Source organism: Cervus elaphus, chromosome 18 (genome assembly GCF_910594005.1).
Source record: "Cervus elaphus chromosome 18, mCerEla1.1, whole genome shotgun sequence".
In the NCBI taxonomy this organism is placed as follows: domain Eukaryota; kingdom Metazoa; phylum Chordata; class Mammalia; order Artiodactyla; family Cervidae; genus Cervus; species Cervus elaphus.
In genome coordinates, this window is record NC_057832.1 from 84,128,035 (window position 1) to 84,140,902 (window position 12,868).

General features: G+C 46.1%; 1 protein-coding gene across 1 annotated transcript in view; it reads left to right on the forward strand.

Annotated features, from left to right (window-relative positions):
• The window catches only part of NUDCD3 (NudC domain containing 3), a 69,284-nt gene that overhangs the window by 38,039 nt on the left and 18,377 nt on the right, over positions 1–12,868 (forward strand). Inside the window, exon 3 of the mRNA XM_043871957.1 lies at positions 6,996–7,128. Coding sequence (XP_043727892.1) covers positions 6,996–7,128 — 133 coding nt within the window. The remainder of the gene's footprint in view (positions 1–6,995; positions 7,129–12,868) is intronic.

The window sequence follows — 12,868 nt, forward strand, 5'->3', positions numbered from 1 at the left end:
TTTTCTTGTTAGTACTTTTCTACTTGGATGTGGTACAAATATTTCCTACAAAATGTTTAAAGTGTAAGTGTGCTTTTCACTTCTAGGTTTAGTTTTGTGCATTGGCGCCCTTTGTCAGACAGCCGTTCTTTCTCACCCACATGCCACCCAAGTCCACGAGGGCGGCCCTGGTTCAGGGCGGGGTGGTCTCCCTGCTCACCATTTGCTCCCTGAGTGCAAGGGCCACAGTTGACATCTGCAGGGACTGTGTCCATCCCCTGCTCCCCACCCCTGCCCCGGTTTGTCCTCTTCAGAATCGTCTTGGTGATTCTTGATATCCCTTTTGGTCTCTATTTTAATTCCCCTACCTCTGTTTTTTCTGAGCCTCATCCTCATCCCTCTAAGGTCTGGACTAGAGAGGTGGAGGAGTGTGTCCACCTCACTTGGTGTGTGAGATTGTCTAGTCAGGGGGACAGTCAGGAAGGTGTTGAGAGAAGAGGACAGCAGACGACTTCCAGAATGAAAGACTATTTGCTCTCTTCCCCGGGACAGCGGTAGGGATGGGGTGTTGGGAGGGTTTATGGGAGGGAAGCACTACAAAATCCTACAAAATGTGTGTTGCCAGGCGCACTGTGTGCATGCACTTCCACATGATTGTCACCTGAGAATCCTGGGAGGTGACAGGATGAAGAACCTGCAGCCCGGAGTGGGTATGAGTAGTCTAGCTCATCATCCTGAACCCCTGGCCCGTCTGCTGTTCATGCTGACCCTTCCTAGATTGGAGCCGCTGGGAGTGGGGGAAACGCTATCTGGCCACGTGTTGCAGTGATTGGAGTCCTTTCATTTCAGATGCTTTCTTATTGATTAAAATTGTTGCCTTTTAAAAGTTTTCTTGAAACATGGCTTTTCAAAAATAACAAAAACAAAAAGCCCAAATGAACCAAAGCTCATTAAAAACTAACCCCCAAATCCCAAAATTGCATAAACTAAAGGGCCAGCGGGTAAATATTTCAGGCTTTGCAGGTCACGCATTCTGGAGCCCAAAGCAGCCAAAGATGCTTTGTAAATGGATTACTGTAGCTCGTTCCAATAGAACTTTATTTATCAAACAGGTGCTGGGCTGTCATTTACCAACCCCTGACCTGTCATATCTCAGGCAGTGTCTTAGTAAAACATTTTGAGAATAGAACAAAATAAAATTTCCTTTGGCCTTCTCAGTACTAACGATGGGACGTTTCTGACACGTGGCTCTGCTGCTGGTTGCATCCCTGACGACATGCAGCTCCTGAAAGTTTGGGTGTTGTTTTCCTCTGGTCCCATTACACGCATGCCTCGTTTTATCTCACTTTGCTTTATTGTGCTTCACAGATACTGTGTTGAGTACCAGTTGAAGGTCTGTGGCAGTCCTGTGTCAAGCAGGTCTCACAGCCCCATTTTCCCAGCAGCATTTGCTCACTTCTTGTCTCTGTGTCACGATTTGGTAATTCTAATATTTCATAGCTTTTCATTATTATTATGTATGTTATAAATATAAATCTTTAATGGATGAAGAGTTGCTTCTTATGGATGTGCAAAGAAAGTGATTTCTTGAAATGGAATCTACTGGTGATGGTGCTGTGAAGATTGTTCGTGAAATGACAGCAGAGTGTTGAATTATTACATAAAATTAGCAGTAGGATTTGAGAGGATTGACTCCAGTTTTGAAAGAAGATCTCCTGTGGGTAAAATGCTGTTGAACAGCATTCTCTGCTCAAGAAATCCTTCATGAAAGGAGGAGTCAACCCGTGTGGCATGTACTTCATTGTTGCCTCCTTTCAGGAAATTGCCACAGCCACCCCATCCTTCAGCAGCTATCACCCTGATCAGTCCATAGCCACCACATCAAGGCAAAACCCTCCACCAGCAGAAAGATTGACTCACTAAAAGCTCAGATGATGGTCAGCATTATTTAGCAATAAAGTAATTTTAATTAAAGTATGTACATTGTCTTTTAGACACAGTGCTGTTGCACACTTAACACAGAATAGTTGTATGGTAGAGTGTAGACTACACATAACTTCTGCATGCACTAGGAAACCAGAAAATTCTTGTGACTCACTTTATTGGGGTGTGTGGTAGTCTGGGACAGAACCTACCATGTCTCTGAGATACACTTGTATCCCTTAGTTGGGAAGTCTGTTGGGACTTGAAATGGTAAAGCTGGTCATAAGTGTCCTGATTTTGGATGACTAGGAATAGAAAATTGATTTAAAAGACTAAGAATTCAGGATATTTATGCAGTAAATTATCTTTTTGTTTTAAAATGTATATTTCACATTTATACACTTGTAAAAAAAATTGGGATGTCTCTTTCCCTTGTTAAAGTAATTAACATGATTTAAGAAAATGGCTCACTATAACCACCTTATATCTTTTGTTAATTAGAAGAGTTTGTAGTAAATATTGATTATGTTTTTGTTGGCTGACCATCTGATACAGATTGTCAAAGACGTTCCCTAAATTTGCATTAACACCTGTCAAGTGATTCATGGGCATATCATGAGACTCCAAGCACCTTGCCTCATTTATTTTAGGTAAATATAGAATCAACTCGTATTTTTAACCGTACTGCAAAATTAATTTTAAAATGTTAAAAGCACACTTTCAAAATATACTTGTTGTAAGAATTTTTTTATTAAACTGAGCCTTCCTTAAGGTGGTGAGTGGGCGCTAAGGACCAGAAGGTATCCCAGAGGAGCTGGGCTGCTGCACGCAGTGACTGCCCGCGAGTCCTGTGCCCGGCTGGCCCCTGTGTTCCTCAGCTGGATTTTCCGTTTAGACAAACTCCTGGTCCAAGTGGTCAAGAGAAGAAAAGACTACACAAGGAAGCCAGGTTGAATGCAAAGGGCATGATAACTCCAAAAATTAGAGATTAAAATATTAGAGTATTCCTGTTAGAAAATAGATGCGATGCCCTTTAGACTTCACGGAGGGAAGAAGTTATGAGATTGTTTGATGATAGTGATGGTGCTTGAGTTAATCAAACATCTGGAAGGAAGTTGGAAGACAACTTAACAGCCAGGAGAAGGTGTTTGTATACTCGGAAACCAACAAAGAATTTTATCAAAAATTTATGGAGAACTTCAAACCAGGGAAAGCACAAACAAAAGCCATGGCAGGAATTTTGCAGAAATGAGTCGCATATGGCCAGTTAACATTATATGAAGGGAAATGTGAATCAAGACCGATCAGAAACACTATTTTTTGTATATATTTACTTGATAAAACTTGTTCCAGTGTTGAGCAGGGCCCCTGTGCATACCTCTGTTGAGTGAAAATTGGGGCAGCCCTTGGAAATGAGTTTCTCACTATCTCTTTAAGGGTGAGATGCTTTCTTTTATACCCTTGACCCAGCAGATCCACTCCTGGGTGAATAGCCAAGACAGATCCTTCAGGTTTGGTGACACAAAATGGAGAGGATAGCATACTGAATGTCCATGAGGTTCCCCCACTTTCTTATTAACAATATGTCGGAATTCATGTTTCCTTTCTGTTCCTAATCCCCTTTTTTTTGATGTGACAGAGCCCAGAAATCACAAACTTTCTTTCACCCATGCATACTTCAGTAAAAAAGAAAAATGGACTAAATGTATATCACAATTTACAAATTTATGATTCCCTTTAATCATCTAATGTCCAGACCACGTTCACTTTCCCCTCATTGTCTCAAAATGTCTTTTTTACAGTTGGTTTTTTCAAATGAGCAGTCCAGCAGGTCCCAACATTACATTTGGTTGCTCTATCTTCTAAGTCTCTTAATTTAGAATAATTCCTCTTCTGTTTTTTCATTTTATGATGCCCTTTGTAACCATTTGTTTGTAAAGAAACTTAGGATTTTGTCTATTGTCATCTCCCAGATGCTGGACTTGGTTGGTTTTATGTTGGTGGTTTTGATGGATGTGTTCTCTGCTGCCGCCTGTGCTCCCTGTAGTCTGGTGACTAGACCTGCGGTGTGGAGCGGATTTAAGGCTCAGCGTTAGGGCAGGGCTACCACAGAGGTGAGGCTCTATCAGGAGTGCCTGGTGTCTGGCTATTGTGGACACAGGTGATTTTTTCACTCCTTCTGTGAGCAGACTCCCATCCACCTCTCACCTAGCGCTCCGCATCCATCAAGGAATGCTGCCCAGACTCAGCGTTTCCATTGTAGGTTGCACAGTGGTGATTGTCTCATTCTGTTATACCTTTGTTGTTATTGGCTGCATGGACTTTTCTCTAGTGGAAGTGAGTGGAGGCTGCTGTCTAGTTACGGTGCGCAGGCTTCTCCTTGTGCTGGCTTCTCATTGCAGAGCACGAGCTCCAGGTGTGGGGTATGGTAGGGTCAGTGAGGAGAGCAGGAAGTCGATGAGAGATGGAGCTGCTCTGTGAAGGGAGAGGATGAACTACCGGCTACTAACCACCGTGCACACTGCCCCCCCCCAGGCCTCCACGCACACACAGCGTGAACATGCTCACACCACACGTTCACATCACACACACACACACGGGAAAACGTGCACATGGAAGTGCTCACACACTGTGTACTCCACACACACAAACACACCACACACATGCTCACAGGACGTACTCATTCACATGTACACGCGCACACCACATGCCTCACACACAAGCCTGGGCCCCTCCCCTGGGTACACGGGCAGTGGCATCTACAGGTGGGTGGGGAGCTGTCACACCTGTGTCCCACTGAACACCCAGGAGAGGTGGCCTTTGCCTTAGAGCATGAGAGGCAGGTGTGAATGAGTGGAGGCTGAATGTTCCAGGGTGGAAGCAGCTCTTTTCTGGCTCCGGGAACCTGGTGAGTGCTGGCCAGCACCTGCCTCCACACAGTGGGGAATCCAGGAATCCACCCCCTCCCCAAACCCTGGGAACCTGTAAAGGGGCTTGAGAGTGCCCCCTGCTGAATTATAACCTGTTTCCTATATGGGCTCCAGTCTCTTGCACAAGAACCTTTATTTGGGGTCTGTGACCCCTTTTACCCTCTGCTTCTCCCACTCGCCACTGGCTGTTCTAATTCCCACGGTGCAGGGGCTTGGGGGGGGGGGTGGGAGGCGGGTCTGAGTTCCTTTCCCACCTGTGCAGGTGACACTGGCTGTGGGTGCCTGCCCAGCAGAGCCTCTCCCTTGGAGAGGGCTTTTTTTGAACACAGTCACAACCCTGTTATCTGGGCTGATCCGGCTCATCAGGCGTGGGTGCTGCAGTGAGGCCTGCTCCCCGTCTGCACCCTGGCTGCTGACTCATGCTCCTCCTCCCACCCTTCCCACTCCGCCCGCCCCCTTCCCCCTCCCACCCCGGTGCTGGCCAACAGCTGCAGGGGTGTGGCTGTAGGCTGGTCTGGGAGGGCAGGGTGAGGGGGGGCCCAGAGCACCTGCATATGACAGGAGACTTATTTTTTGCACACTGTCGGCTGGAAATAATCAACTTTATTTAAAGAGAATGTGGATTTAGAGTGTTAAAAACACCCAACAGCTTGCTAGTCTGTGCTGGGGAGAAGCTGCAGGTCCATACGGGGTTGCGGGGGGGTGGGGAGGGGCACGTGCCTGCTGAGCTGCCCACCCTGTGATGCTGCCTGGCCAGCGCCCTCCGCAGACACCAGCTCCACATCGCTCGCCTCTGCCACATGGCTGTCTTCTCCCCAAGGTTCTTCACGTTGTTCCTTTGTGCATGTCTTTGTGTCCAGAGCCCCCTCCCTTTAAGGACACAGTCGCATTGGGTCAGGGCCTACCCTAATGACCTCATTCTAACTGGATTACATCCGTTTAGACCGTGTTTCCGCATGAGGTGCCGAGGGTTAGGACTTCAACACATTCATTTTGGGGGACATAGCCCGTAGCAGCCACCAGTTTACCGGCCCAGAGAACCTGGGCTGTGATAGAGGCCCAGCCTCAGATTTAAGGTGTGGAAGGCATACCCACAGGAGGTAAACATGTTCTTGGCTTACAATGTTCACCTGAAAAGTGCGTCCTCATTAACCACCACTTGCAGCGCCTCCTAACCAGAGGTGAGGGGCTGATGGGGTACAGCTCTTGACCCTCTTGTATGTTTTCCTCTGCAGACATGTAGGCATGCACGGTGAGTGTGGCAGCCCACCCATCAGCTGCTCCCTCTGGGCGCCGCACGCGCAGAAGGGGGCTGCATGCACCTGTTGTTGGGATGGGCATGCTCATAGGTGTTGTCTCTTCCTTGACTAGGTTTCTGTCTTTTAATTTAGATCAAAAACTTACTATGATGGACTGTCAACTTATTTTTATGTGGTATTTTTACTATTATTAACACTTAAATTTTGTGACAAGTGTTTTATTGTGTTTTAATTTTGACATGAGCTTCTTAGCCATGCCTGTTTGCATCTGTGCTGGGTTGGTAATGCACGTACAAGAAGATTCAGCTGATGGGGTTTCTTTCCTAGGCTGTCTCATAAGCACACTGCTCACATCTGAAGACAGCCTGCAGTTCAGTGCAGTGCCTTGGCTTTGATTTATTTACCAGGGGAAGATAGAGGCCGGGGTTGGATTAGAACTGAAGTTGAGTAGCTATAGACTGAAGTTGTTTTTTGATCCCCCCCCCCTTTTTTTTAAAGATATGCCCTGCCAAGCAGTTTATGGGAAACCAGGCACCCACAAGCCCCAGGATGTTATTAATGAGGCTCTTTGGCTTGTGGACTGGTCTGGATTCTAAGCTCTGTGAAGACCAGGAGGGCCAGGCTATGCCATGGACTGCAGTGACGGATATTTTTCCTAACCTTGAGGGTGCTACACGGGGCTTCTCCTTGGCTTTTCCCTTTGTTCCTGTGACTTCCCAGGAGGCCCGAGCTGGGTGGTCAGAAAGGAAATTAGCCAGAGGGAAGGGGAGTTTTAGGTGCAGAACCAAAGCAAGGTTAGGTGAACGTTCTCAGGACCTGGAGACAGTATGTTCCTGGGTACCCTGTGGGCTTCCTGCCCTGCTTGTGGGCCTGGGCTGTCGTCTTACTTCTTGTTCTTTCTCAGGAGACAGGAGCAGTTCCAGAGAAACCCCGACAGCTACAACGGTGCTGTGCGTGAGAACTACACCTGGTCCCAGGACTACACCGACCTAGAGCTCAAGGTGCCGGTGCCCAAGCACGTGGTGAAGGGCAAGCAGGTAACCGCCAGGTCCTTCCAGCCTCATCTGCTCAGCTTCTTTCCTGAAGCAAAGGCTTCAGGCTGTGGGCTGCGCTGGAGCTGCTTAGCCACCAGCACAAGACTGCTTCTTGTCTTCAGTCACAAGCATGCCAATCTCCGCCCTCTTTAACCACGTTAAGTATGAGACCCAACTTAGCCTTCTATGTGAATAGCACCTGAGCTTTTTTTTTTTCTTTTTACTTATAGTATTTTCATATCATTTATTGTCTTTAGTCTCTGCAGAAGCACTACAGTGCTTTTGCCAGTGCCTACAGAGTAGGCAAGGCAGTTGTTGTTACACCTGTTTCACACTGGGGAAGATGGAATCCTGAAAGGCAAAGGAGAGCACCACAGGTTCTGTCGTGATGAGTGGACTTCCGGTCCTGTGCTCTGTGGAGCTGTAACGTCTATAGCTTGAGTGGATTTCTCCATCTTGGTGAGCTTGAGTGAGTGGAAATTTAATCTTTTAGCGAGAGAGAGAGGTTTACTTGGGGACCTTGCTGAGAATAGCATTATTATAGCTCGTTGTAAGTAGGCAGGCTTCACACTAAAGAAGAAAACTCATGTGAAATGGGACACTGTTACTATAATCCACAATGTAAAAAATTCTTATATATGCTAGAAACTGTTTTCTTATTTCATTTGTCATGAGAAACTACAACCTGCAAAGTAAGTGGTATCTTTCATGTTTTATAGATGAGAAATTGAGGCCGAGAGAAGTTCCTCAGTTATCCAAGTTGACATGGAAAAGTCACCATGTGTCTCCCTCACTCTTGCTATGCCAGGCGCAGGGAGCACTGTCTGAATGTTTTAGGAGGAGTGAGTGACTGAATGGGTGCCCTGGTACAGCCATGGTTTGATCCAGGTGTGTCTGCTTCTAAAGCTCATACTGTTTTCCCCGTGTCCCACTCCTCTCTTTATAAACAGAAATAACTGCAGCCTTCTTTAAAAGGGATGGTCCCAGAGCATGTGAAACAAAAGTTGAGTTTCCTGTACGTTTCTGAGAAACGACCACTGTGTGAAGTGGCTCCTGCTGGTCTGGATACACGTCAGATCCAGGCTCTGGGCAGTGAGCAAGCCCTTCCAGACCTTCCCCTTAGCCCACTTCTATCCTGAGGTCCCTCCTGGTCCCTTTGTGGTTACCCAGGTCTCTACCTAAAATAGGCCTGCCCTCTGCAGCAGTCTGGGTAGGGCTGGGGAAGCCTCTAGAAGACTGCAACTTCCTACCAGTGTCAGATGAATGCAGTTCATCCTGCAGCATGGAACACAGGAGCAGGACCGGAGCCCCTGGGTCTTCACAGCTCCTTGTGGGTGCGTGTCAGGGCGCGTGGGGATGGTGTCAGCTGCAGCGGCACTGTCTACACGTCTCTCCCTTTCTCTCCTTCCCACTCCAGCCCAGGAGATCCCACTAGGGCTCAGCGACCTCCTGACCTGATGGACTTTAGGATCCAGGTCATACTGGGTAACTAGGAGTCATTCCCACAGAATCCGACTTTTGATGACTGTGTCCCCCCTGACACAGTAGGTCAGAGCTGGTACAGGCTGACCTTCCTGTCAGGGTGAGTTGCCCAGCATGCTTTAGAGTTTTAGTGGGTCAGGTATTGATTTTCATTTTGTTTTTTTTTTTTGGTAGGATTACCTTGTATGTAGGCAAATAAATTATGAAAAGTGTTGGTTATACACTTAATTACTTGGCTAAAAATGTTAGAGCTTCCTGGTCTAGCCTGTCTTCTAGCTTCTCCATGAACTTTGGGAACTTTCTCTGGAAGGACTTTTGTTAGGCCCAACCTAAAACTAGTTATTTTTGGGAATTCTCTGGCAATCCAGTGATTAGGACTCCATTGTTTTTTAGTGCTGATGACGCAGGTTTGATCCCTGATCGGGGAACTGAGATGCCACAAGCTGCACAGCGTGGCCTCCCCACAAAAGGCAACCCCCCTGCCAAAACCCCAAACTAGTTATTTTCCCTTTCTTTGACTTAGGAGACCTAGGTCACTTGACAGCTCTTGCTGAGCTTCCCACGGCTACCTGGGAAGCCTGCTCATTGAAAACAGCATCTCAGATGTGCCCACTAGTCACTGGGGTGTCAGTCTCATGATTCCAAGCTCTGCCGTCAGCAGTGTGTTGTGAGGGGCCTGCCCTTCGTCGCATTGTGCTAAGTGACGGGTCGTCATGCCCCCGTCACATCCTTGCCTCTCGGATCCACTTGTCTTGACCTCTGGGGTGAGATGGCCTCTCTTTCACCGAGGGTGGCCCTGGGTTTTGCTCATTTCTGCGTTAGACATTTACTGAGCACGTGATGGTCCCCGAGACTGGTATGAGATGACTGCACTGGAGCTGACATGTGGGGCTCAGGTAACGACGGCAGGTGCACCAGCACAGTTCCCGGCTGAGTGGAGTGTAAACAGTCTGTTTGTTTAACCTGCGCTGTGCAGCCAGACACCCCTCGGGCCCTTCCCCCAGCAGCGCTTTGAGGCTTTGCGGTTCACAGGAGGAAACACAGAGAGGGTCAGGGTTTTCAGGCTGGCTTTCTCTGGAGCTAGTGCTCCCCGCATTCGGGGGTGTGTGGATGAACCTGAGTGTTTGCGATGCTGGGACTAGAAGAGGCACATTCTTTGTAAGACATTTATTTATCTAGTGTTGGCACGTTATGATACCTGCTGATTTAATTTGCACTAATCTCCTGTGTGGTTGGATTGTTTTTTCTCTTTCGGTAGTATTTTTTCCCCATGACATTAAAAAAAGAAAAGTATGATTGATACACAGTGTTAGTTTAAGGTGTACAGTATAATGGTTTGATACCTATGTGTTTTATGGAATAATCACCACAATATCTGGTTAACATCCTCACCATATTACAGAACTTTGTGTGTGTGTGCTGAGGACTTTTAAGATACTCTTCTCAGCAACTTTCAAATTGTGTTTTTCTTTAAAAAATTCGTGATCTCTCTAGTTTTTAATAATCGGAGAGATTTAGTCATGCCTCACTTAAAATTTGGGAGTAAGTTTATTTTGTATCTCTTGGCTTTTGCTGGCCTAAGGGTTTTTTTCTGAGTTGCCACTTTCTTTCTGGACTGGCTCCTTTTCCAGCTGTTCCTGTGGTACCTGTCACAGCTACCTGTTAGCAGTGTTTATTTTTGATTTTTGTCTGTGGAACCTTTCAGATACCATCCTGATGATAGCTGTGATGGTAGCAGCTCAGCTGATGAAGTCGCAGTTGTTCTGGGTTTGTAAGTAGCTCTGTGTGAGGGGAGCAGGCATGTTGGGCGTAACGGGTAGACGTGGGAGGCACCGAGTGTTAACGGAGGGCGGTCCTGGGCCCTCTCTTCTTCAACTATGGCTTGGTGCTTGAGGCCTCAGAAGATTGCCTCTCCTTTACTCCTTGTTGATTATTTTTTTAAGTGGAAATGGGTTTGCCTCTCAGGTGTAGTGGGGGACAGGTGAATGCCTGTAGGTTATGCTTTATGTTCAAGCGTTGTTATTTTACATGCAACCATTTAAAAATTTTTGTTATTTCTGTTGTTTTGCTGGAGAATCTAAAGGAAAATTTCTCAAAATGAAGCTTTGGTCTCATTCATTTGTGAGATATAGTTAAGTCTTTGCACAGGAAAAGCAGCCAAGTTCCCCATTCTTTGCTCAGCGTAGCCATGGAGTCGGGAGAGGGAAGTTTGCAGTTAGGACGGAGATCTTTGTGTGATTGCAAAAGTCAGCTGGGGCTGGTTATAAACATGGCCTTTCACTGAAGCATAGGATTTTAATGTTGGAAAATTGGACTACAGAGATTTTTAGTCTAACCTCTCACTTGGCACATGAGAAAACTCTCCTGGAGATGTGAACTGCTAAGGCCCCACACTGTCTGGTGAGATGGTGGTGGAGCAGAGAGCAGGACCCAGCTCCCACCCGCTTCTCTGTTTGATCAGTCATCTTCTGAGTGGAAAATATCATGATATTGTTGTGCACAGTCCTGACTAGATGACAGTGAGTGACAAGTGAATTAATTTCCTTTGCAATATTCTCTTTCCTCTCGGAGATGGTGCGTGGTCTTTACTGACTAATGAGGTCCTGCAGGCTGGTGGGCTCATGGCCATGCTGCATGCCATCTCTAGCCTCACCATGGGAACCTCCCGGAAGAGCACCAAGACCCCTGGGCATGTCTTGTACAGTGATGCTGTGCCCCCAGAGTTCGATGCAGCTGTTGGAATTTGTGCTAAAAAGCTCTGCAACACAATGTTCCCTTCTTAGAAGGCGTTTAGAAAAAAATGTAGGAAGACTTTTATTATGGGAAACTTCCATAGCAAAAAAGGCTAATAGGTTGCATTTATCTATTAAAAAAAAATTTTTTTTGCTTGAATGCATAGGATATTTACCTGTTCAAAACAATAAAAATGTACAATGAAAAACTTCTCTCCTGCCTCTGTCTTTTTATCCTATTCAAGCCCCCACCCCAACCTCAGAAGTCACATTACTAGTTTCTGGGATCTTTTGGCAGGTGTTTTCTTTCTTTCTTTCCTTTTTCTTTTTTTAAAAAGATTTTTGATGGGGACCATTTTAAAATTTTTTATTGTATCTGTTAGTGTTGCTTCTGTAACAGAAGCATGTGGGATCTTGGCTCCTTGACCAGGAATTGAACCTGCACCCCCTGCATTGGAAGGGGAAACTTTAACCACTGAACCACCAGGGAAGTCCTACCAGATGTTTTCTATGTATATCTTGTCAAACATGACTTGTGACTGGACTGAACTGAACTGAATTGACAGCATTCAGGAGCACTGTATTTATTACCACACCATCATTTTGAGAAAGTTACTTGAGGCTACAGATGGTACACTCATGGCCCTACAGATGGTACACTCCCATTCCCCACATTGGCCCTACCAGGGCAGCTCTGGTCTCATACACTTGCTGCCCTGCTCCCTGCACCTCAGCTCTTCCTGCCAGCCAGCAGGTGGCTGCCCAGGAAAGTCTCAGGGGACGCAGAATTTCCCCTGACGTCCAGCTTCATCTGTCAGGACCCTGAAGGTGTATGTGCCTGAGCCCACTGCCCCTTCCACTCAGGGCTCGGGTCTCTGGTTTTACTTCACTTTCACTGCATCCCTTTGGATCAGGAGTTTCTTGTATAGTTTTTTGTTTTTCTGGAGTTTCTTGCTGTCTTGCTTTTTTTTCTTGTCAAAGTTAGTTACACTATCATCATGAACTCAGAATTACCTGGATTCTCACTGGTACTCTGTATTGTCTAGAAATCACTCTCTGCAGACCGTTTCACCCATGACTCCCATTTGGACTGATTATTTTCTAGTTCAATATTATATAGCTTGCATTCTAAAACTTCTTTTTACCTCACTTCTAGATTAAATTCACTGTGTTTTAGATCCTTTCTGGGATCTTACCCCCCCCCCCCCTTTATTTTTATTGAGATATAATTGTAGTAGGTTCAGATGTGCAGCATAATTATATGAAATGTGTGTGTGTGTGTGTGTGTGTGTAGCAAAATAATTCCACCATAAGTTTAGTTAACATTCACCACCTCACAGAGTCACAGTTTTTTTCTTGTGATGAGAACTTTTAGTTCTCCTCTCTTAGCAACTTTTAAATATACAGGTATTGTGAATTGTAGTCATCATGCTGTACTTTAGATTCCCAGAACTTACTCATTTTATAAGTAGAAGTTTGTACTGTTTGACCCTCCCTCACCCAGGGTCTTCCACTGTTTTAGTTTCATC